Consider the following 27,185-nt stretch of genomic DNA (forward strand, 5'->3'; position numbering starts at 1 on the left):
TAAGCTTTTCTGGCCAAATAGTCTTTAAAAAGAAGATTTTTAAAGATTTTCTCTAAATATTCCTATGTAAAAATTCATCCCCCATTGTGGCCTCACCCTACCCCTGGATTATTATTTAAACAAACTTGAATCTATACGATCTGGGGATGCTCCACTCAAATTTGAGCTTTCCTGGCCTAATAATTTTGAGAAGAAGATTTTTAAAGATTTTCTCTATATATAAAAATTTATCCCCATTGTGGCCCCCCCCCTACCCCCAGGGACTATGATTTGAACAAACTTGAATCTACATTATCTGAGGATGGTTAAACACCAATTTGAGCTTTCTTAGCAAATAGTTTTTAAAAGAATTTTTTTTAAAAGATTTTCTCTATATATTCCTGTATAAAAATTTATCCCCCCATTGTGCCCCACCCTACCCCCATGATTTGAACAAACTTAAATCTACACTATCTGCATATGCTTCCACTCAAATTTGAGCTTTCCTGGCCAAATAGTTTTTGAGAAGAAGATTTTTAAAGATTTTCTCTATAGATTCCTGTGTAAAAATTGATCCCCCCATTGTGGCCCCACCCTACCCCCAGGGACTTTGATTTGAACAAACCTGAATCTACGCTACCTGAGGATGCTTCTATTTTAATTTGAGCTTTTCTGGCCTAATAGTTTTTGAGAAGAAGATTTTTAAAAACTTTCTCTATATATTCCTATGTAAAACTTGATCCCCCTATTGTGGCCCCATGATTTGAACAAACTTGAATGTACACTACCTGTCAGTACCTGAGGATGCTTCCATTTTAATTTGAGCTTTTCTGGCCTAAAAGTTTTTGAGAAGATTTTTAAGATCTCTTTATATTCATATGTTAAACTTGATCCCCCCAATTGTGGCGCCACCCTACCCCTGGGGACCATGATTTGAACAAACTTGAATCTACACTACCTGAGGATGCTTCCATTCTAATTTGAGCTTTTCTGGCCTAATAGTTTTTGTGAAGAAGATTTTTAAAGATTTTCTCTATATATTCCTATGTAAAACTTGATCCCCCAATTGTGGCCCCACCCTACCCCCGGGGACCATGATTTGAACAAACTTGAATCTACACTACCTGAGGATGCCTCCACACAAGTTTGAGCTTTTCACCTAGTGGTGCTTTGTGCCAAATTTGGTTAAAATCTGCCCAGTGGTTCTTGAGAAGAAGATGAAAATGTGAAAAGTTTACAATGACGGCGAGGACAACGACAGACAACGGACAAATTGTGATCAGAAAAGCTCACTTGAGCCTTTTGCTCAGGTGAGCTAAAAATAGGTAATCACAGATTACAAAGTTCACCAAGACGAGGCATCACCTTTATGAGGCATCACCTTTACAAGACAACCTTTATCATATGAAAATGATAGTTAATGATCTTGGATATTCATAGATACTGTTTTGACACAATATTGTATTTCATATGTATAAAAATTGTAAGATAATCATATATTCATTTCATACGATATTATAAGATACAATGTTTATCAATACAATAATACAAAATACAATTATTGTATCCTATAATACTTACAATATATTATATATGATACTACATTAAATATTGTACAAAAACATATCATATGATACAATATTATCCTTTGCAATCTCCTCCAGAACCTATGGCTCAGATTCAGCATTCAAGCCTGTCAGGTGGATTAGTATTATAACAGGCATCATCCATGCAAGTTTGGTAAAATTAGGACCTGTAGTAACTGAGAAATTGATATCAAAGGGCACCTGCACCGAAAACTTTACCCTGCTCCAAAAACCTGGACCTTCTCCAGCATCTGAAATTCAGGGGCCAGATTCAGCATCAAAGTCCATAAGTAGGTCCAGATGCATCATCCATGCAAGTTTGGTTAGATATGACTAGTAATAACTTTGATACAGTCCCTAGGACCTGCAACAAAAACTCTGACCAGCTCCGGAAGCTGAAGCCAACACCAACGCCGGAGTGTAGCATATTAAGCTCCCCACGACTTGTTCTTGTTGAGCTAAAAATTGAACAAGTCAACTCTCCAGCTTGAATTAATTAGCACTCTTAACTATGCTAAAAAATATAAGTTAAAAGTTAAAGTTAAATCCTTCTCCTTGCCATGAAGGCTCATACGTCCGGTGCTTATCTCCTGTACCCGTGGTGCTAAGCAGATGAGAGTAATAGACTCCCCCTGGATGGGACACCAGTCCACCGCAGGTTAACCCCCAGCGTAGCCAGTACCCAATTTCAGCTAGGTGGACTGAGACAATGTAGATAAAGTGCCTTGTCTAAGTGCATAACACACAACATCAAGTGACAGCAGCGGGGTTTGAACCAAAGACCTTTCAGTAACTGGCCTAACTCCCATAACCACTGAGCCATGTGCTCCACAAAAAATAAAAAATATAACCTCTTTGTTAAATGTTTGTTAAAAATAAATTTTAATGTGCAAAGATTATTTCAGGTAAAAATTGCTACCTGGCACCCTTTGTTCTACCACTGGTTCCGGGTAAATTTTTGCAAACTCCCTAGAAACAAAATAGAAACAAAATATTGATCATAAAAGTGGAATCATAAGCAATCTTTAAATACAGATAGCTGCAGAACTGTAGCTCCACAGGACATTTGGGTTGATGGACATTGGAGCTACAGTTCCATCCATACAAAAAAAACTGTATTAGGCCAGCATTTTTTTATTTTTAGGTTTACAAAACACAACATAAAAAAAAAAACTTTTGACCACCAATTTTCTTTTTTTTTTTTAGGTTTACGAACCACAAAAATGTTATGTTCTGTAGGAGGTCAAATAAAATTTTCACGACATCACCTTTCTTTAAATAATATAATAAATGACAACTTCATGATAGGGGTGTGTGACGTATTGCATCAAAAGTAGCATGGGAAAAGTATGGCATCTATGTAACATATCACTGAAATAGTGCAATAGAATAATGGACATACAGATTTGACATAACATGTAGCAATGTTTATTACGGGCCGCCAGAAGGCGTCCGTTATTTGATATACATTTAGATATTGTAACTGCGTTTCTGCAGGATAGTCTTTCTTTATAGAATTAATATTATGCTTATTTTTATGAATTAAAAGTAAATTTGCATGAAGAAATATGTTTTATGCCTTTAAAAAATATTACATATTTTATGTTTTTATTTGTAAATGTAAATTAAGTCATATATAGACTGTCGTGTTAGGCATGTTTTTATCGAGACATTATATGAGAAATACAAGCGACCTGAATAACATGAAATTTTATATACATGATATATTTGAATTTCTATGTTCTAGGTCAAATAAAATGACTTCGTGCATGAATTATATTTTCATGTAGTAGAAAAATATCATGAAATGACACCTATATCAATTATTTATGCAAAAATACGAGAGACCTGGAAATTTGAGCTGACCTAGTTAACTTTCAATATTTTGAGAAGCTAATGCAATCAAATAACCATGATTATCTTCATAAACTGAAGTTTAGATAAGATTTATAATTCCATTTAGAAAAAAAAAATTATCCGGCTCATTTTTTACCGTTAAAATTTGCGGTCCATTTGGTGCTTGCGTCAATATGTTTTCTTGTTGGTCATTTTATAGGGATAGAGTCATTTATCATTATAAGAATCTTTAGTTACAGTTGTATAATATTAACTTTTTAGCTAGGTACAAATAATTTGCCAATTTATTTGTTAAGAGAAATCTTTGTTACCAATAAAACAAAATTTAGCCTCAGTTGTATAGCAGGGGTTTTTAACATGGACACAGACTTTGGCAGATGGCAGTGAAACCCTTTGATATGTGTGGGCCAGAAAAACTCACATGCATGTGTATGAATTATGTTTCTGTGTATCTATGATGATGATCAGTAAATTATCAAGGCAGGGATTTTTTCATTTTTCTCTGATAAACACATATAAATGCACAGTGTACATATAACACCTTTTTTCATAAAAACTTGATATATATTGAATTAAAAAAAAAAGTTGTTGATCTTGGCATTTTCCGCAAACACAAGCAAATTTCAGACTAAACTGGGCCATAATAAACACAAACCTAAATTCAATGTGAACGTTTTCTCGCACCATATTTGACAGGATGTTGCTACTTTCTCGATCTTAAACCCAATAAATCTCTATTCCGTCAAAAATTTGCTGTCGGGGAAATAAAGAGATCTTTTTTGTAATTTTATTTTTTTCCCTTAAACTCAGAAAACCAAGCGGCAGTTTTGTAACCCTAGAAATAAAATCAAAGGCCGGAAAGGCCACAAAGGCGTTGAGCTGACTTTCTTTTATATTGATAATTATGGTCAATAATTTGAATTTCTGTACTAATAGTTGTATATCAAAAAACATTAGAATAAAAAAGTAAATTGATTATGTTTTGTGCTGCTTTAAAAACAAAAATCAGTATATTTCCTTATAGGATAAGTAGTGGTTTTATTTTATTATGCATACACATGACACATAATCAACTTAATGTCTTTAAATTCATACCTGCAACTCTGACAAGCCTCATTGAAATCTGGCCTTTCTTCTGGCTTGAATTTCCAGCACTTCTCCATGAATTGATAAACCAATTCTGGACAGTGGGTTGGTCTCTTAAGGCGTTTTCCCTCCTCCAATTTTTTGAATCCCTCCTTGGAGAAATTGCTGCACAGAACCGGTGGCTTGGCGTGAGTAAAGACCTCCCACATCAGAATACCGTAGCTCCAAATGTCCCCCTTGGTTGTGAATTTTCGGTTGGCAATACTCTCCGGAGAACACCTTGATATGGTTCGAAGATCAATTACTCATAAATCATATTTCAAAAAGTTGCAAGAGTATACATAAGAATTAAATTATTCTGGTTATGAATGCAATTTGAACAAGTTCAGCCAAGAAAAATTGCTTAAAAGAAATGTTTGAAATACAGTTAAGGAATTTCAATGTGTATGTTTTCTCCATGAATCCTTCATTTCTCAACACTTTACTCTATGCATAGCCACAAGTAAATATCTTAAGTTAACATTCATAGCCTTATTACATCTTAAGCAGGTATGCTGTGTAATTTTACATAGTTCATATTATAAACTGACCACATCAAAGGGAGTTCTTTGCCAGTGGATCTCGTGTAATAGTCCTCATCTTTTTGCAAAATCTTTGCCAACCCAAAGTCTGTAATCTTGGCCACCAGTTTATCAGTCAACAGAACGTTTCTTCCTGCCAAATCACAATGGATGACTCTCATACTGGCTAGGTAGGCCATTCCCTAAAAGAAAATTCCCAACAACTTATCACAATACATGTTTCTACAAAATCATGTTCTCTCCATAAGTCCACAGGTCAGTTCCAAGATGCCACATTGAAAATGTTACCATACAACCAGTCATTTTTGCAAGAAAATACATTGCAACCATGCTTGAATGAGCGTCCTAAGATTTCTTTATCTGGTTCCACATTACCATATCAAATCACTGCATTTTGACTTGTTCTGAATGAAAGCCATAGGTGGTGTTGAAGAAGTGCAAAAGTTTGAGCAATTAGAAAAAAAAGGCTTCAGTTTTGTTTCACTCAATAGTGAATCATTTCACATATTTCAAATGGTGGCCAGATTCAGCCACAATTCCTACCTGAGCCACGTCACTTATCATCTTCATCAATCTCCACACAGGAAGGTAGGTGTTCTGTTTCCTAAATTTTCTAAGGTACATGTTCAGGGCTCCTTTTTCAACATACTCTAGGATCAACACTAAATAGATACATCAAGAATCAAATTAAAGAGGCCCATTGGTTAGGGTCATTTTAAGACAGTTAAAGTATCATCTACCTCTGGACATGAATTAAGAGTCTGTTGAATATTCACATGTACAGATAGATGTGATGTGATTTTTAAATAAATTAAATCGTTTACATTGAGTTTTTCATACAAGTAAGATTATAAGAAAAATTGACAGTACAACCTCCTTATTGATTAATAACATTTATTTACAACATAGTACTGGTACATGAATTCTAATTTGATAACGGAACAGCTCCAACTAATAATTGTATGTATTTTTGAGAATCGTTTCAGTGTTGATTTTCTACGTACTGTTGTCGCTGATTCCCAAAAACTTGACCACGTTATCGTGCTCCAGTTTAGACATCAGCACAGCCTCTTCTTTGAATTCTTCACTGTCAATAACATTCCGGAAATCCCCCTTCAACTCTTTTGCTGCTATCTTTTGTGGATTTGATCGGTCATCTTGGCTGGCAAAAAGCATACCCTCTTTCACAACACCATAGTGCCCCTGAACATACAGAAAAAAATTGTGAAAAGTACCTCCTCTCAGTCTAAATAAATGCCAAATTCTATCACACAGCAACATAGACTGAAATACCATTATTCATTATTGAAATATGTCAATATGTATATGAACTCAAATATTTTGATGATCAGATTTAATGATACATATTATATACTTATATTGATTAAATGACAATTGACAATTATATTTTTGTGACAAAATTTGAAACATTTACCATTGCAATTATTTCAATTCATTTGAAAACCTTTTCATTTCCACATACAAAAATCCCATCTGATTCAAAAATATTTTGATTTAAATTGCTTACAGATCCTAGTTGCTTCTCCTGAATTTGCAGTCTGCGGGAGCTGATGATGTATTTGAAATCTAACGGGAGTTCTGGCAGGGACCGGTTATAGACCCCAGTAGCTTTGTTACTCAGGCTTTCCGTATTCAGTGAGGCACGACTTGGACTTGGCATGAAAGGCGCAGGAGGAATGAAAGCAGCATTCACTGAAGGTAATGTAGGGGACAGCATTGGCCTTAGGGGCTGACATTCTGTCAAGAAAATTAAGATATTGACAGTATAGAGGTGTGCATAGCAAACGGTGCATAGACAATCATAATTTAATTCTGATTATTCAAATGAGAAAAAAATGGAACACTTTGAGATACTGACATTTAATACAGAAAACATTGTTTAAGATATGGTATAAAAATCTCGAGGTCATGAAATCAAAGTAATGGTTGACAATAAAAGTATTGTTAAGATATGGAATTTCCTTTTTAGACGGTGGCTATAAATAGCCACGGTCTATTGCTACGGTCCTGACCGGAAGAGTATTTCTCACGGGGACCCTAGCGGATAAGGAACGATAACTCTGTTCGGTATGCAGTGTACGTTACAAGCAATGTTTTATCTATATGTCGATTTCAGTATGAGAACTAATTTTAATGTTATCAGATATTTTAAGCATTATAGCTGCTAATCATTTTGTACCTATATTTAAATAATCTCACAATAATCGCTTCTTGTTTTTTTTTTAATGATGTAAACAATTGTCAGAAACACACTGTTTAAACAGGTTTGCCATTTCATATTTCAGCAATTATGCTTCATCGATGAATTCAGTCATTTTCAACGCATTAATTTTAGTTGAAGCAGAATATTTATTTGTTATTGTAGCTTATTCTAAATAATTCACTACAGATACTGACAATGAATATTACATAAATTACATTTTATTGAACTTAAACCGATCACTGGCACACTTTCTTCTACAAGTGTGCATGTGTTTTTAAATATACAAAAAACTAGCTGCAGGACTGTAGCTCCCGGTCTGAAAAAATTCGGATGGACGACCTGGGAGCTACAGTGCCTCAAATAGTAAAAAAACTGCAGTTTACTTCGCACAAAAAATGCGCTAGTTTTGGACTGATTAATCTCATTTACAAACACATTGTGTACAAATATTTGATCCCAAAAAATTCTTTGGACATTTAACTACAGATATCGTCACTTCACTTGCTTCTGATAGCCTTTTAAACACCATCACCAGCCCTGTAAATTAAATTGGTGCAAGTTTGTTTACATTTAAAAATGGCGACTCTCGATCTCGACGTAAATTAACATACTTCATTTTCCGAGGTTTGTTATCATGTTTAGGAGAAAATCTGAGGCAAGTAAAGTTACGATATCAGTCGTAAATTTGCTAAAGAAATTAATGGTACTAATTATTTTTACAGAATTTGTGTAAAAATAAGGTTAATAAGTCCAAAACTAGCGCAAATTTTTGTGCGCCGTGAATTGCAGTTTTTTTTACTGCACTGTAGCTCCCAGGTCGTCCATCCGAATTTTTTTCAGACCGGGAGCTACAGTCCTGCAGCTAACAAAAAACTTGAAATTTACGATAAAAATGTGTTTAATTTTGGACTGACCTGTGGTTTACCTAATTTTGTAACCCACTCAGTCTATAGGAACATTAATTTTATTACAGGCACCTCTATATTCATCAGAAAATATTTACTACTGATGTTGACGCTTTACTTTGCTGCTGACTTTCTCTCAAACACGCTAATCGATCGGCCTCGGATTGTAAAATTCACGTGCAAATCAAGTCGCCATTTTACAATTTTACATGTATACATGAATAAACAAACCACATTTTACGATGTTTCAAAGATTTTCAGTTCAGATTTTTTTTAAGCAAATAAGGGATTAAAGAAATGCTGTAAAACGTCTTATGGATTTCACGGCGTGTCAGCTCGTGTGTCTCTAATTTGCAGCAAACGCTAGCTTTTTGTGAGAAAAAACAATCGGTTCAACTCATGCAATATTCCATTTACATTTATGGTACATTGTGAACGGTTATGTAAGATATAATAACTTTGTTCACTTATTAACAGTTTCTGATGAATTGTTCATAATAAACTGAATAACGCAATTCGATGAGCGAAGTACAATTCGGACTTTAATCCATATGCACCGTCTCTGCTATTAGAGAACCTTTTCTTTGGTTTTTGGGGGATTTTGTCGCTAATAGATAACATGTTTTACACATGTACGTGAATATCGCCCCTTTTGTTTTCAAATAATTTTTAACTCGCGAGTACAACTCTATTATGAGCTATCTTAGACATTTGTTTTAATTTACAAATAGGCGGGCCTATATAAATGCGTCATTTTGCAATCGAAATACACACCTGTCATCACTCAACGAAATGCTACATCGGCTGTAGCGTATACATCCATGCTATATTTGCGATAAATAATGAAACATGGAGGTAAAAAATGTGCTTCATAGATGACTGTAGTATTCTACTGAGCTACAGAAATATAGGCTATAGCTTTCCGAAAATATTGCCGGGATTTGCAAACCCTAGATCTATTGTATAATACATGCAAAGAATAAAATGAAATTTATATACACAGCTGTACGGTAAGAAAAACTTGGATTTTGTTTGTTTGGTGTTTTTAAAAACTAATTTTGAATAATTAATCAATATTTATCATAAGTTTACTAGAAAAGTTTCATGTATCAAGTAAATTATGCGTGTTAAGTGTACTGAGAAGCGATAAAATATACATGTGACTTTCCCAAATTCATTCAAATGATTTGAATAAATCTATAGCTAAACACAATAAAACAAATGTACTTTAAAAAGTGGATTAATGAAACTGCCGCGACTGAATATTGTATGATATTTAATTATTTTTCAAATTTTTATTCACTTTCGTTGCGAGCAAATGGAAATAATCCACTTAAGTCGAAGATAAAATATTAATTGACTCTTCTGTTTCATGATGACGTGCATTCCAAAAGCAATACCAGTTTTCCCAAACAGGTTCTTGTAAACCATTCCGTTTTCTGTACACCTAAATTTATTAACTGACTATGATGACAAAGCAAGTGTGATGCATATGGTCAACAAGCAAGTGTGATGATGCAACTTTTTCCCCGTGAAGAAATTGAGGGAAAATGCTGTCGAGAGGAACAATAACCGTACTACATGTATACCCAAATAGTTAGTAAAAACCTGATAAGTATTTTATCATACCAAAGCTTTATTTGTTTTCGTTACTTTGAGAAATCTACAATATCTTTAAAGCACAATAGTCCAATCCACAATTTTCAAAAGTTGTTCCCCTTTGCGGGATCAACCCAAAGGTCAAAAGGAAAAAAACCAAAAATTCCCCTTCTTTATACAATCAAATATTTGGGCGTACTGTGATGAAATTGCTTTGGATTGGAATTATTCATTTATTATGTGGTGGCAACCCACATATTTAATGAGTCATTTTGGGGCAATCAAAATACGTACATGTAGTACATGTATAACCGAAAACGGAGTTTTAATGTCAACTGATATAGATGTAAACATATAGATACAAACATATAGATACAAACTTCTACACTACAAAGGCTACTATGATAAATCTATAGGTTCTCCCCAAAAGATGACGATAAAGAGACACAACATTTGTAAAGTGTGGATTGTGATCACAACTACGATTTACACAGAAATATCCATGTACGTAGGTAACTCACGACCAGTTGTGCGAGTAAGCGTTAGGTATTAGTACACGTATGAGATGCTGGCTGTGGATTTTCGACAACAATAATTATCATACATGTAATATGCCACTTTCAAACGGCGCCACCGTCTAACAGTACTTTCAGTACTTTGATTCATTCCTATAATGGTCAAAAGTTAAATTTTAAAATAGAACTGAGCTTTGATAGGTCTAAAAACAAGTGAACATCTGTCATTAAGACAGCAAACAGGTTTTTTTTTATGTGAACTGTATCCATAATCCATGTCAACCCTGAATTGATAAACACTACCTATCCAGAAATATGGAGTACCCTATACGCAATATTCTTCGAGAAAATGAAGTTCAACAGCTGGTATTTTTTTTCATAAATTATCAAAAATCGAAATTCTAGCACAATGCACACCTCTGATATATGTACAATTGATCTTCAAAAGAACAACTTCCTATCTTGAAAACTGTAGGAGCAGTTATCCGTACATTAAGGGTACCCTTTTGGCAGCTGCCCGTCCACCTGCCTTTTTCACCATTTCTATAACCGGATTTTTTCTTTGGAGAACCCATTGAAAATTCGTTCAGAATTCTGCATTTTAGATATCTGATAGCTAGAGCCAATCAGTGAATAGCACCACAGACGCTGACCCATTCAGTGAATAGCACCACAGACCCTGGCCCATTCAGTGAATAGCACCACAGACCCTGACCCAGTTCAAAGTAAAACGTTGAAGCAGGCGGTCGATGTAATTCAGCGTATTTCTTTCGTAACAACCAGCCAAAGTTGGGGCAAATTTTACAAAACCACTGTGTCGCACTAGTCTGTGATTCGGAAGAGACGTACCAGCGTCAAAATGTTTCAGCCTCGACGAGATTACCCTACCGGTATATTATTCCGAGCATAAATGGGGACTCTACTTCGCCATCATGATTACAAGTCATGCATTGTGTACGTGAATTAAATGCTTTTATTGACTGTTTACTTGTTAATTGACCATAAAAGGAAAGCAATAGAGTGACAAGAATTAGTTTAAAAAATTTTAAACCCCGATCCTGGTATTATAAACAAATGGCTCAAAAAATATCCACGTCCAGTCGGGTGCTCGTACTAACAAATTTGTTCGCCCGTGCCAAAAGTTATGCATCTCATTCTCAGGTGGTTGGGCGAACGGTTAATTCAAAACTGAAAATCAGAAATTACTATCAAAATTGCTGTAGATTTCAGATAATTCTTTGGGTTAGAAGGGCCCTAAACAGTATTTATCTGTAACATATCATCTGTGTAATTTTTCTGCACATTACAAGTATTTAATGCTTGGCAAGACATTTCTAATGATCAACCAAAATTTCACCATCAGTCATAGAATCATAAGAACAAGTGAAAAGCTGTCAATGTCGTGTGACAGCAAACCAGGTTTTCTTTTATGTGAACTGTATCCATAATCCATGTCAACCCATTCCAGTGAAATTTTTTCCATAAAAAATCAAAGTTTACTTTTTCCTTTTTTATAAATGAATAGAATTTTTAAATATATATAAAAAATCGTAATAAGAGCTTTAAAAATAATCCTCGTTAAAAAATATTCCTTCCAAACATGACACTAACTTGAATACCTGGATGCATCAGGTCATTCGATATCAGGTCATTACACAATAGAATTATAATTAACCCTACAAACCAGTACATATTTACTCAATCCTCAATATTTTTTATTGATAAAACAAAAAACATATTGATGATATTATATTTAAATGAAATGTTTGTTTAATATTAAGAATAAACACAAATTAGAAAATATTTGTTCATCACTTGATATTATGGGGTAGTGTCTGAGAAACACAGATTTGATATTATTTGGCCTAGTAAAAACAGGATTACTGTGCGAGTCTGCTCCATATCCAATGGTTGAAGGTCCCGGGGGGGTTTCTGTTACAAGGGTTGGGGAAGCCATTACTGTTTTTCTGTAACAAAAATTAAAATAATGAAGAAATTGAATAGATTTACAATCACCGTTAATGTTTAAACAATGATACAAAATATTCTACAGTGCCCAATTTGCTACATGTAAGAAGAGTCATGAACGAATCGTGCAGGCATAACCTCAGTGAAATTTGTATAGACTAATAATTCTGTATCTTAGAATAATTGACATCTTTTTGGAGGTATACCAGCTAGTTCAAAATTTTTAGACTAGATATATCTTGCTGAAATTTCTGCAGACATAGCAAAGAGGACCCAATTCTCTTCACCTACTCCCCCCAATTTAGATCAGTGCATGGATCATAGGGGCTTGTTTAGAAAAACGAGCATAGTTAAAAATGTGGGTTCCCTTTGAGGTGCTCCACATTTTTAACAAGGCTTTTTTTGTGTAAAAATAAAAAAGCATAGTTAAAATACCCTCTCTAGATACCCACTTTTTAACTATTCTTTTTCTTTTACCTAAAGAACACCATCTTCAGAATGTCAAGATCATTCAATTTTAGGAAACTCTTCAGCTGTTCCAAGTTGCTTTCTTCAAAGACCTCCTTCATGCCTTTACAATGAGACAGTGCTACATCATATCTGTAAGGCAATACCATTCAGAATTGAATTACTGGTAACTAAACTCCAATTACCAGAATAGTGTTTTAATTCAATAAATACAATTATCAGTTCATCAGTTGTAAATTCAAAGTGTAACTGCATGTTGCCAATGTGAAACAAATACTATGTATATGACATTAGGCCAAAAAAAAAAATTGTGTGTTTCCTATTTCATCAAATTTTAAAATAGGGTAGGTAGGTCGGCTTTTTTTTTTTTCTTTTTTTTTTTTTAGTTTAAGATAACTTTCATCCATACTGTCAATCTACACTAAGAAATCTTTAAAATGCTTTGATAAGTGGTGTTTTCTATTGAATTGTTACAAGCGTTTTTTGAACTCTGATTTGTAAAGACTCTATTGTTTAAACCAATTACGGTTGGTAATCTGGATTTGGAATAAAAAGTGTTAGGGTCGGCGCATAAAAAATAGGGTAGGTCGGGAAACCGGAAACACACATATTTTATTTTTTGGCCTTATATGACATACATGTAACATACAGTCAAACTTCGTTATCTTGAACTAATTAAATGGGGCTGTTTAAAAACTGAGAGATATCCGAGTATTCGAGATATTGAGGGTAAAATACTTATAAAATCAGAACACTGCAACATATCCATTGTATTCGAGATATCAGTAATTGAGATACCGAAGTTCAACTGTAAACAGGGAATTATTTGAACTTTGAATAATCATAAATCCTGGAATCTCAGTAAATTCTGAAATCAGGCGTAGTACCTGATCCCTAACTTAATTTTGCTGTAAATATAAATTTTCACTGTAGTAGATGCTGTCTAACTCAGTCACTGGGCGAACGTGTATACATACATACATATATATATATATATATATATATATATATATATATATATATATATATATATATATATATATATATATATATATATATATATAAACAATTGAATATTAGCCCTACATAATGATTTATTTGGTTAAGACTATATCATAAGACAATGTCACAAGTCTTGAGATGGAAAATTTTTTAATATATGAAGGTAACACAGACAAATATTTAGTCATACTGACACAGGTTATCAGGCATAAAAATTAAGGGCAATTGGAGTTCAAAGAGATAATAAAATGGTAAAAAGTTAGCAAATTGTTAGAAAGTGAAATTTAATGTATGATTTTAAGGTAACCTAAAACTTAAGCAATGAAAATAACTTGGTAATGATAAATAAAAGGAAAAAACACATCTTCTGATGAAAAAAAACTTACACACATTAACAGGTAGTAACAGTGTACATGTTTATATCGATAGTATTCCTTTTCTTAAGAACAAACCTCTGTTTTTTCATCATCTCTTCCTCCAGATTATCCAAACATCTTTTGAAATGAGACAGATCATTGGGGTCCAACCCTGAAATGTTCAAGAACAAGACAAATGATTCATCATCATGACAAGCATCCATTAAAGATACTGTATCCATGGTTATTTTTCACAGGCACTTGTTTCTGAGAAAATTTTTTTTACCATATAGTATAATAATAATTGTTATTATTATACTATAGGATAAAATTTTTTCTCAGAAACAAGTGCCTGTGTTATTTTTGCCCCGTGTAATGTTCGCCCATCTACACTTGTAAACAGTTTTACCCCGTCTTGAATTCACCCAGACACAGACATGTTTACAGAGAAATAGTATGAGACTTTGAAACAAGAAAGATAGAGTATGAGATGATAGAATGAGACATTGACAGAAACCCATGATCTGTCTCGCTGAAGCGAGACCGACTGTGGGTTTCCGACAATGGAGACTCAAATACATACCAGCTCTCAGAAGATCACTTTCTGGGACCAGCCTAGATTCCAGTATTTGTTTTATTTCAGTTTCTGCCACAATCCATTCCAGGCCAATCATTTCAGCATTCTCTGTTCTCATGCAGTCAACCTCAGCATTTAGCAGGGAAACTAAACAAGGACAACAACAATGAAATAATTTAAATATGCAATAACAAAACAGCAAATAAAAGTAGCATAGAGAGTAAGAGTTGACTCAGTTGAGATACATTGCAATTTCATAAACATAGGTAATCACAGATTACAAAGCTCACCGAGACGAGACATCACCCTTATGAGACTTCACCTTTATGAGACCACCTTTATCATATTAAATGAAAATCATACTTTATGATCTTGGATATTCATGGATTCTGTTTTGACACAATATCGTATATCATCTGTTAAAAAATTGTATGATGATCATATGTTCATATGTAAATCAATACAATAATATAATATTAAATATTGCATCCTATCATATTTACAACATATATCATATAATACAATAAAATATCATAATAAACAATGATGAGATATGATATTGAAACGTATGATATGACATTGTATTGTGTTATACGTTATTGTATTTGATCACATAATACAATATCATATTATATAAAACAATAAAGTATTATATTATTTACAATATCATATTATATGATAATATTGAAACATATGATATTATATTGTATAATATAGTATGATATTGTATGATACTGTATCATTTTTGATACATAATATGATATTGTATCATATGATACAATATAATTTGATATGTACATCATTGTATCATATCAAATGATACAATATTATGTGATAAAGTAAAATATTATATAATACAATATTATATGATACAATAATATATTTTACAATATCATACAATATAATTTCATGTGATGTGATAATATATCATGTTATAAACCAATATCATATCATACAATATCATATGATACGATATTATATAATATTACAGTATAATATTATACAATTTCATGTGATATAATTCTATATTACAGAAACTAATATCATATTATACAATATCGTATGATAGAATATTATAGAATTTACAATTTTGTATCATAGGATACAATATTATATTTTGCAATATCTTATGTAATAGTATCATGTGATAAAATAATAAATTAATAATACAATATAGTATTATAAAATATTGTTTCATAATATACAATACTATACTTAACAATATCATGATACAATATCATAACATAAAATATCAAAAAAATTGATACAATTTCATATCGTATCATATAACTTTTTATAATATTACATATGATATTATATTGTATCATATTAAACAATATTGTTTCATACCATACAATACTATATCATAGGAATCATGTTATATCATTTATCAACAAACACATCTATCTATCGAGCAGGTTTGAGTGAGGTAGGAGATTTCTTTAGCATCCTTGATAATGGAGATCAGGCTCTGCATCTGAGGCAACCTCTGCGTTTCATTCATAATATAGTTAAATCAACTATGCAAGCTATCATCTATAAAACATGTGACCTGTTCCAAAAAAACTAAACCTCATCCAGCATCCAAAACCTATGGCTCAGATTCAGCATTCAAGCCTGTCAGGTGCATCAGTATACATAAGACGCATTTCCATGCAAGTTTGGTGAAGTTCAGACCAGTAATAACTAAGATATCATCATCAGAGGGCACTAGCAATTAAAACTTATCCTGCTCCAGCATCCGCAACTTATGGCTCAGATTCAACATCCATGCCTGTCAGGTGCATCTGTATCATAAGACATCATCCATTCAAGTTTGGTGAAGTTAGGACCAGTAATAACTAAGATATATTTTTTTGCATCCTTGATAATGGAGATCAAGCTCTGCATCTGAAGCTTCCTCTGTGATTCATTCATATTAGAGTTTAGTCAACTATGCAAGTAGAAATAGTGATTTATCTATTAAACATGTGACCTGTTCCAAAAAACTTAACCATATCCAGCATCTGAAACCTATGGCTCAGACTCAGCATTCAAGCCTGTCAGGTGCATCAGTATCATAAGACGCACCATCCATGGAAGTCTAGTGAAGTTAGGACAAGTAATAACTAAGATATAATCATCAGAGGGCACCTGCAACAAAAACTTTAACCAGCTCTAAAAACCTTAACCTACTTCAGCATCTATAACCTATAGCTCAGATTCAGCACCCAAGCCTGTCTGGTGCATCAGTATCATAAGACACACCATCCATGCAAGTTTGGTGAAGTACAGACCAGCAGTAACTTAGATATTGCTATCAAAGGGCACCTGCAACAAAAACTTTAACCTGCTCCAAAAACCATAACCTCCTCCAACATCCGAAACCTATAGCTCAGATTCAGCATTCAAGCCTGTCTGGTGCATCAGTATCATATCCATAGAAGTCTGGTGAAGTTAGGACAAGTAGTACTTAACTAAGATATAATCATCAGAGGGCACCTGCAACAAAAACTTTAACCAGCTCTAAAAACCTTAACCTACTTCAGCATCTGTAACCTATAGCTCAGATTCAGCACCCAAGCCTGCCTGGTGCATCAGCATCATAAGACACACCATCCATGCAAGTTTGGTGAAGTACAGACCAGCAGTAACTTAGATATTGCTATCAAAGAGCACCTGCAACAAAAACTTTAACCTGCTCCAAAAACCTTAACCTCCTCCAACATCCGAAACCTATAGCTCAGATTCAGCATTCAAGCCTGTTTGGTGCATCAGTATCATAAGACACACCATCCATGCAAGTTTGGTGAAGGACGGACCTCCAGTAACTTAGATATTGCTATCAAAAGGCACCTGCAACAAAAACTTTAACCTGGTCCAACAACCTTAACCTCCTCCAGCATCTGAAATTTAGGACTCAGATTCAGCATCCAAGTCTTTCAAGTCCATAAGTAGGTCCAGATGCATCATCCATGCAAGTTTGGTGAAGATAGAACAAGTAATAGCTTAGATACAGGACCTGCAACAAAAACTTTAACCAGGGCCGGACGCCGACGCCGACGCATAAGCTCCCCCTGACTTCGTCTTTGTGAGCTAAAAACTTAGGAGAATAAACTTTTAGAACGATCTTATGAAACAGACACTTTTTGCCTCTGCTGGGTTTTGAACCCAGGTCCTCTGGAACACCAGTCCAGCACTCTACAGATCGAGCTGAAGGGTCAACCCACTGACCAAAGCTAGTAGGAATGCCATACTGTGGAATCATCATATTTCATGGGGGCCAATTTTCGTGGATTGCTGAAATTTTATAGGTTCGTGGGGATGTAATTTCGTGTATTTTCTTATACCTACAAAACGAAATATGACTTTTTAACCCTAATATATAATTCGTGGAGGACGTTAATTCGTGGATGAGAGTAACCCACGAATTCCACGAAAATTGAGCCACCACGAAATCTAATGATTCCACAGTATACCTGACTCTACCACACTTATAACTCTACAAATTCACCCTTTTAAATTGGTGACACTTTTCTGCATTGTTGTACAGTACTGTAAATCAACTTTCATTCACGACAACTTTAAATAGCGATTTACCGAAACAAACTGTTTGATGGCAACTACATGTGACTTTCAATACCAAGATGTAGATTTTCCAGTGACAAAATACAGGAGACACTTGAGGACTGGTTAGTGGCGAGAAATATTTGCGATGAAGAGGGCTCTCACGTACATTGAAAAAAATTTGACACACACAAATAAAAGTTGTTTGATAGTAAATAAACAAGAGGCCCACGGGCCACATCGCTCACCTGAGCAACAATTGCCTTAATTCTGATCAAATTAGCATTACAGTATCAAAATATCTCGACAACTGAGTACAGTAGATCTTGCTAAAAAAATTGAAAATCTGCCAATTTTTATCCACCTCTTTTTTGGGGGTAAATACCAAGCCCCTTTTGTTGTTGTGCCTGTAAGAAGATTTTTCTCTATTCCTATATACCCCCCCCCCCCCCCAAATTTTGTACCTCCACTTTTCTCTAGGGAATCATGGTTTAATCAAACTTAAATCTGCATAACCTGTGCTTTCACACTAAGTACTGAGTTTTGAACCGAAAACTTTCCCAGAATATTTTTAAAAAATTTTTCTATATATTCCTATGTAAAAATTCAAACCGCCATCATGACCCCGCCCCACCACTAGGGACTGTGATTTTGCAAACTTGAATTTACACTACCCGAGGAAGCCTCTACACAAGTTTAAGCTTTTCTGGCCAAATAGTCTTTAAAAAGAAGATTTTTAAAGATTTTCTCTAAATATTCCTATGTAAAAATTCATCCCCCATTGTGGCCTCACCCTACCCCTGGATTATTATTTAAACAAACTTGAATCTATACGATCTGGGGATGCTCCACTCAAATTTGAGCTTTCCTGGCCTAATAATTTTGAGAAGAAGATTTTTAAAGATTTTCTCTATACATAAAAATTTATCCCCATTGTGGCCCCCCCTACCCCCAGGGACTATGATTTGAACAAACTTGAATCTACATTATCTGAGGATGGTTTCACCAATTTGAGCTTTCTTGGCCAAATAGTTTTTAAAAAGAATTTTTTTTAAAAGATTTCCTCTATATATTCCTATATAAAAATTTATCCCCCCATTGTGCCCCACCCTCCCCCCATGATTTGAACAAACTTGAATCTACATTATCTGCATATGCTTCCACTCAAATTTGAGCTTTTCTGGCCAAATAGTTTTTGAGAAGAAGATTTTTAAAGATTTTCTCTATAGATTCCTGTGTAAAAATTGATCCCCCCATTGTGGCCCCACCCTACCCCCAGGGACTTTGATTTGAACAAACTTGAATCTATGCTACCTGAGGATGCTTCTATTTTAGTTTGAGCTTTTCTGGCCTAATAGTTTTTGAGAAGAAGATTTTTAAAAATTTTCTCTATATATTCCTATGTAAAACTTGATCCCCCTATTGTGGCCCCATGATTTGAACAAACTTGAATGTACACTACCTGTCAGTACCTGAGGATGCTTCCATTTTAATTTGAGCTTTTCTGGCCTAAAAGTTTTTGAGAAGAAGATTTTTAAGATCTATTTATATTCATATGTTAAACTTGATCCCCCCCCCCAATTGTCGCGCCATTCTACCCCTGGGGACCATGATTTGAACAAACTTGAATCTACACTACCTGAGGATGCTTCCATTCTAATTTGAGATTTTCTGGCCTAATAGTTTTTGTGAAGAAGATTTTTAAAGATTTTCTCAATATATTCCTATGTAAAACTTGATCCCCCAATTGTGGCCCCACCCTACCCCCGGGGACCATGATTTGAACAGACTTGAATCTACACTACCTGAGGATGCCTCCACACAAGTTTGAGCTTTTCACCTAGTGGTGCTTTGTGCCAAATTTGGTTAAAATCTGCCCAGTGGTTCTTGAGAAGAAGATGAAAATGTGAAAAGTTTACAACGACGGCGAGGACAACGACAGACAACGGACAAATTGTGATCAGAAAAGCTCACTTGAGCCTTTTGCTCAGGTGAGCTAAAAATAGGTAATCACAGATTACAAAGTTCACCAAGACGAGGCATCACCTTTATGAGGCATCACCTTAACAAGACAACCTTTATCATATTATATGAAAATGATAGTTAATGATCTTGGATATTCATAGATACTGTTTTGACACAATATTGTATTTCATATGTATAAAAATTGTAAGATAATCATATATTCATTTCATACGATATTATAAGATACAATGTTTATCAATACAATAATACAAAATACAATTATTGTATCCTATAATACTTACAATATATTATATATGATACTACATTAAATATTGTACAAAAACATATCATATGATACAATATTATCCTTTGCAATCTCCTCCAAAACCTATGGCTCAGATTCAGCATTCAAGCCTGTCAGGTGGATTAGTATTATAACAGGCATCATCCATGCAAGTTTGGTAAAATTAAGACCTGTAGTAACTGAGAAATTGATATCAAAGGGCACCTGCACCAAAAACTTTACCCTGCTCCAAAAACCTGGACCTTCTCCAGCATCTGAAATTCAGGGGCCAGATTCAGCATCAAAGTCTTTAAAGTCCATAAGTAGGTCCAGATGCATCATCCATGCAAGTTTGGTAAGATATGACTAGTAATAACTTTGATACAGATTCTAAAATTTATTAAATTCACAAAGTAAAAGTCCTGAGAATAGGCCTTTATGTCCTCCTTCCTCCAGTAAAAGAAATTATCCCAACACATTTACTACAATCTACTGCATCAACATTGTGAACTCTTTAACCTAACAGACTCAGATACAGTATCTGCTAAGGTTTGAATATATGTGTTCTAGCTGACTTACAAATCTAACACTCTAAAAGACAATATACACAAATCCAGAACTTTTTCAGTAGGGGATCTAATCTAATTAAAATTAGATCTTTGATCCACTCCTTATAGATTGCTACACTTTAGCGATCTATTAGGAGCGGATCAAAGATCTAATTTTAATTAGATTGTAGCGATCTATTAGGAGCGGATCAAAGATCTACTTTAATTAGATTGTAGCGATCTATTAGGAGCGGATCAAAAATCTATTTTTGATTAGATTGTAGGGGATCTGAGGAAGATTTTTGTTTTGCTGGTCCAGTGGGGCTCTGTGGGAATCTCCAATTCCAAGGCAACTTTTTGGTAGCTCTGCTATGTAAATTTTATTGAGACTGAATCTTAAAACGTAGTCCAGACCACCTTGCCCTCTTTAGATCTGTGTATGACCAAGCTTTAAGATAAATTAACCCATGAGGCAGAGCAAGTCCTATCTACCACGATTACTCCTACCATTATCTTATCAATTTAACTCATTCATTGTCAAAAAACTAATCAATGAATTGTGTGACATCACTTGATATTATGGGGTAGTGTCTGAGAAACACAGATTTGATATTATTTGGCCTAGTAAAAAACAGGATTACTGTGCGAGTCTGCTCCATATCCAATGATTGAAGGTCCCGGGGGGTCTTCTGTTACAAGGGTTGGGGAAGCCATTACTGTTTTTCTGTAACAAAAATTAAAATAATGAAGAAATTGAATAGATTTACAATCACCGTTAATGTTTAAACAATGATACAAAATATTCTACAGTGCCCAATTTGCTACATGTATGAAGAGTCATGAACGAATCGTGCAGGCATAACCTCAGTGAAATTTGTATAGACTAATAATTCTGTATCTTAGAATAATTGACATCTTTTTGGAGGTATACCAGCTAGTTCAAAATTTTTAGACTAGATATATCTTGCTGAAATTTCTGCAGACATAGCAAAGAGGACCCAATTCTCTTCACCTACTCCCCCCAATTTAGATCAGTGCATGGATCATAGGGGCTTGTTTAGAAAAACGAGCATAGTTAAAAATGTGGGTTCCCTTTGAGGTGCTCCACATTTTTAACAAGGCTTTTTTTGTGCAAAAATAAAAAAGCATAGTTAAAATACCCTCTCTAGATACCCACTTTTTAACTATTCTTTTTCTTTTACCTAAAGAACACTATCTTCAGAATGTCAAGATCATTCAATTTTAGGAAACTCTTCAGCTGTTCCAAGTTGCTTTCTTCAAAGACCTCCTTCATGCCTTTACAATGAGACAGTGCTACATCATATCTGTAAGGCAATACCATTCAGAATTGAATTACTGGTAACTAAACTCCAATTACCAGAATAGTGTTTTAATTCAATAAATACAATTACCAGTTCATCAGTTGTAAATTCAAAGTGTAACTGCATGTTGCCAATGTGAAACAAATACTATGTATATGACATTAGGCCAAAAAAAAAAATATGTGTGTTTCCTATTTCATCAAATTTTAAAATAGGGTAGGTAGGTCGGCTTTTTTTTTTCTTTTTTTTTTTTTAGTTTAAGATAACTTTCATCCATACTGTCAATCTACACTAAGAAATCTTTAAAATGCTTTGATAAGTGGTGTTTTCTATTGAATTGTTACAAGCGTTTTTTGAACTCTGATTTGTAAAGACTCTATTGTTTAAACCAATTACGGTTGGTAATCTGGATTTGGAATAAAAAGTGTTAAGGTCGGCGCATAAAAAATAGGGTAGGTCGGGAAACCGGAAACACACATTTATTTTTTGGCCTTATATGACATACATGTAACATACAGTCAAACTTCGTTATCTTGAACTAATTAAATGGGGCTGTTTAAAAACTTTGAGATATCCGAGCATTCGAGATATTGAGGGTAAAATACTTATAAAATCAGAACACTGCAACATATCCATTGTATTCGAGATATCAGTAATTGAGATACCGAAGTTCAACTGTAAACAGGGAATTATTTGAACTTTGAATAATCATAAATCCTGGAATCTCAGTAAATTCTGAAATCAGGCGTAGTACCTGATCCCTAACTTAATTTTGCTGTAAATATAAATTTTCACTGTAGTAGATGCTGTCTAACTCAGTCACTGGGCGAACGTGTATACATACATATATATATATATATATATATATATATATATATATAAGCAATTGAATATTAGCCCTAAATAATGATTTATTTGGTTAAGACTATATCATAAGACAATGTCACAAGTCTTGAGATGGAAAATTTTTTAATATATGAAGGTAACACAGACAAATATTTAGTCATACTGACACAGGTTATCAGGCATAAAAATTAAGGGCAATTGGAGTTCAAAGAGATAATAAAATGGTAAAAAGTTAGCAAATTGTTGGAAAGTGAAATTTAATGTATGATTTTAATGATTTTAAAACTTAAGCAATGAAAATAACTTGGTAATGATAAATAAAAGGAAAAAACACATCTTCTGATGAAAAAAAACTTACACACATTAACAGGTAGTAACAGTGTACATGTTTATATCGATAGTATTCCTTTTCTTAAGAACAGACCTCTGTTTTTTCATCATCTCTTCCTCCAGATTATCCAAACATCTTTTGAAATGAGACAGATCATTGGGGTCCAACCCTGAAATGTTCAAGAACAAGACAAATGATTCATCATCATGACAAGCATCCATTAAAGATACTGTATCCATGGTTATTTTTCACAGGCACTTGTTTCTGAGAAAAAAAAATTTACCATATAGTATAATAATAATTGTTATTATTATACTATAGGATAAATTTTTTTCTCAGAAACAAGTGCCTGTGTTATTTTTGCCCCGTGTAATGTTCGCCCATCTACACTTGTAAACAGTTTTACCCCGTCTTGAATTCACCCAGACACAGACATGTTTACAGAGAAATAGTATGAGACTTTGAAACAAGAAAGATAGAGTATGAGATGATAGAATGAGACATTGACAGAAACCCATGATCTGTCTCGCTGAAGCGAGACCGACTGTGGGTTTCCGACAATGGAGACTCAAATACATACCAGCACTCAGAAGATCACTTTCTGGGACCAGCCTACATTCCAGTATTTGTTTTATTTCAGTTTCTGCCACAATCCATTCCAGGCCAATCATTTCAGCATTCTCTGTTCTCATGCAGTCAACCTCAGCATTTAGCAGGGAAACTAAACAAGGACAACAAACATGAAATAATTTAAATATGCAATAACAAAACAGCAAATAAAAGTAGCATAGAGAGTAAGAGTTGACTCAGTTGAGATACATTGCAATTTTATAAACATAGGTAATCACAGATTTCAAAGCTCACCGAGACGAGACATCACCCTTATGAGACTTCACCTTTATCATATTAAATGAAAATCATACTTTATGATCTTGGATATTCATGGATTCTGTTTTGACACAATATCGTATATCATCTGTTAAACAAGAGGCCCATGGGGCCACATCGCTCACCTGAGCAACAATGGGCGTTCAAAAGTTATTGTGCCGTATGGTCCCTCGGTAGAATAACAAAAAATAAATATTGTAAAGTATTCGAATTTTACATTTATTTTTGCATACACGTAATCTTTGACATTGTACCTTCATGAAATACTATTTTTTAGCAGAATAAGAAAATCCTACGCAAGATATAAAACTAAACATTTGGTAGGAGTACACTGTTAAGTTGTTAACTTCCAATTCCCTATATTTTCGTTCTGCCCCACCCCCCCCCCCCCCCCCTTTGTAAAGCGATCAAATATATGAAAGATATAGGTACATTTTTTTCATCAACTACTTACTAGTTATTGTATTTAAAAAATATATATAATAGTTATTGTTTTTTATTTTTAAAAATCCTACATGTATAGATGTGAAGAAGAAAACTGTACCTCAATGTGCTCAATTCCTTAAATTAAAAACATTCAAAAATTGTATTTGTCTTCTCCATTACAATTAAATGGCTGTTATTTACTTCGCGTACAAACCAGGATAATTTTCCGCTGTGATATTTTCTTAGGAATAGCGATAATAACTTTATTCCCGCAACAGAAATGTGTCAGAACTATGGAAACTGTTTTAAAGATGTCGTTTTTATTTACCTGTGTCTGAAAAACTATCAAAATTGATGTAGATTTCACATTATTTATTGTATAAAGAGGGGGCCCCAGAGAGTAGGTATATACAGAATATCATTCTTTATTTTGTTTGTACAAGTATTATACATACTGTAATTCATATAGAATTTCTAATGTTCAACCAAAATTTCAGCGTCAATCGTAGAATTATAAGCAAGATACAGAGCTCACAGTTCGCCTAGGTTCGAGTCATATTTTGTTCACATGAGTTTATTACATTCAGCTTAAGATTTTTAACTTAGTATTTCCTATTCAGCATTTAAAATGGAAAAAAGAATGGCCTAAGATTTTCAATTCTTTTATTCACTCAAGACCAGTTCACTGGTATTTGAGGTTCAAAATCAGTTTATACAAATGTACACAAACACAGTCAAGGATCACATGTACAGTCAGTAGGAGTAATAATGACGAAAAAAGGTTAAGTTTACAATACAATAAGTTGTTAAAGTTGGTTTCTGGAAGAACAGACTTTGAAAATTTTCTTAATAAATATTGACAATTTTTTTTACTTTTTTTCTTTAGTTTTTAAGATCTGTGTACAAACATAGAATTGTGAGCAAATCTCTGTATCTTGCTTATAATTCGAAGCTTAACACTCAAATGTGGTTAGTAAATAGAAATTGTAAACAATTAAACACAAGAAACATGCACTATAACAAATAAAGAACACAATTTATTTTTTCGAAATGAATCATATATATATATACATGTATATACCTACATATTTCCGACAGCGATATCAAACTCTATTTAAACTGAATAAACTCGAGAAAATGCCGAGCATCTCAACAAAACCTATTGCATTAATCTACCATTACGCAAAAGATAATGCCGAATTACCGATAGAATGAATTGTATTTCAGTACTTTTTTGATACATCAGATTTTGCTTAATTTGCGCAGGTAAACAGTTAACTGTTTGATTTACCGAAGTCTCTGTTTGATTTGATACGTAAAAATCACGAAATACAGACGATAGTTCCCAGGTTACAAAGCATAAATAATGAAAACGAAACGAAAATCAGAACAAGCTAACACCAACGTCATGTGTGAAAACTGTCAATGCATTGAAATATTTAGCCTCAATTTACTTCACAAAATCGGCACCAATATATTTTGCATGTTTCAAAAATTTCCTTTCATTCGCGAACTGTTGCACAACAAGCAAATTCATCATAGTCAGATCGACCCTTAATCGTATAATGTCATGGCTGCTTTAAACAAAGAACCTCGCTTTAGAAGTATGGAATACGAGGTAAAATGGGTATGCAAACCCGGGCCGTGGCAAAATAAAAGCCGGGGCATATCGGCAATCGGCAATTCCAAATACGCATTATTTCGCAGCAATATTTACAGCAAATACAAATATACTGGTCCATCAAATATCCTGAAATTTTAATGAGATTGGCAGATTAATAACTGCCAATCTTTTGTTTTGCCCAGGCCAAGTCTTGTCTACCCATTTAACCGTATGCCGAACCCGAAGCTATTAAACTGATTGAAACACGCATTTCCTTTATTATTATTTTCGTAATAACTCAGATTTGAAACAGAATTAGACCTTAATTTTTGCAATTTATATTTTCCTTCCCATAAGGATAATTTATGCAAAACTACGTTGAATTGGAATCAGTAGTTCTTGAGAAGAAGATTTTTAAAAATGCACCCCCCTTTTTCTACAGTTTCAAGGTTTTCTCCGCTTTGAATATAGATCGGACTTTTATTTCTGCAATTTATATTCGCCCTCCCATAAGGATGATTTGTGTAAAATTTGGTTGAAATTGGATAAGCGGTTTTAGAGAAGAAGTTCAAAATGTAAAAAGTTTACAGACGGACGGACAGACGGACGGACGGACGGACGGACGGACGACGGACAAAAGGTGATCAGAAAAGCTCACTTGAGCTTTCAGCTCAGGTGAGCTAAAAATTGTATGATGATCATATGTTCATATGTAAATCAATAC

At 33.9% G+C, this 27,185-nt stretch overlaps 1 protein-coding gene across 5 annotated transcripts in view; it reads right to left on the reverse strand.

Moving 5' to 3' along the window:
- Positions 1-27,185, reverse strand: part of LOC128163279 (tyrosine-protein kinase JAK2-like) — a 100,074-nt gene that overhangs the window by 36,969 nt on the left and 35,920 nt on the right. For 3 of the 5 annotated variants that reach the window (XM_052826823.1, XM_052826822.1, XM_052826826.1), the window contains exons 8-21: positions 24,125-24,265; positions 23,638-23,713; positions 22,248-22,370; positions 21,687-21,769; positions 14,710-14,850; positions 14,223-14,298; positions 12,778-12,900; positions 12,217-12,299; positions 6,618-6,847; positions 6,094-6,292; positions 5,633-5,751; positions 5,099-5,271; positions 4,518-4,787; positions 2,485-2,534 (exon numbers count right to left, since the gene is read on the reverse strand). In XM_052826823.1, coding sequence (XP_052682783.1) covers positions 2,485-2,534; positions 4,518-4,787; positions 5,099-5,271; positions 5,633-5,751; positions 6,094-6,292; positions 6,618-6,847; positions 12,217-12,299; positions 12,778-12,900; positions 14,223-14,298; positions 14,710-14,850; positions 21,687-21,769; positions 22,248-22,370; positions 23,638-23,713; positions 24,125-24,265 — 1,887 coding nt within the window. The remainder of the gene's footprint in view (positions 1-2,484; positions 2,535-4,517; positions 4,788-5,098; positions 5,272-5,632; positions 5,752-6,093; positions 6,293-6,617; positions 6,848-12,216; positions 12,300-12,777; positions 12,901-14,222; positions 14,299-14,709; positions 14,851-21,686; positions 21,770-22,247; positions 22,371-23,637; positions 23,714-24,124; positions 24,266-27,185) is intronic. The other 2 variants (XM_052826824.1, XM_052826827.1) reach the window with 2 other exon arrangements.

This window comes from Crassostrea angulata, chromosome 9 (assembly GCF_025612915.1).
Source record: "Crassostrea angulata isolate pt1a10 chromosome 9, ASM2561291v2, whole genome shotgun sequence".
NCBI lineage: Eukaryota > Metazoa > Mollusca > Bivalvia > Ostreida > Ostreidae > Magallana > Magallana angulata.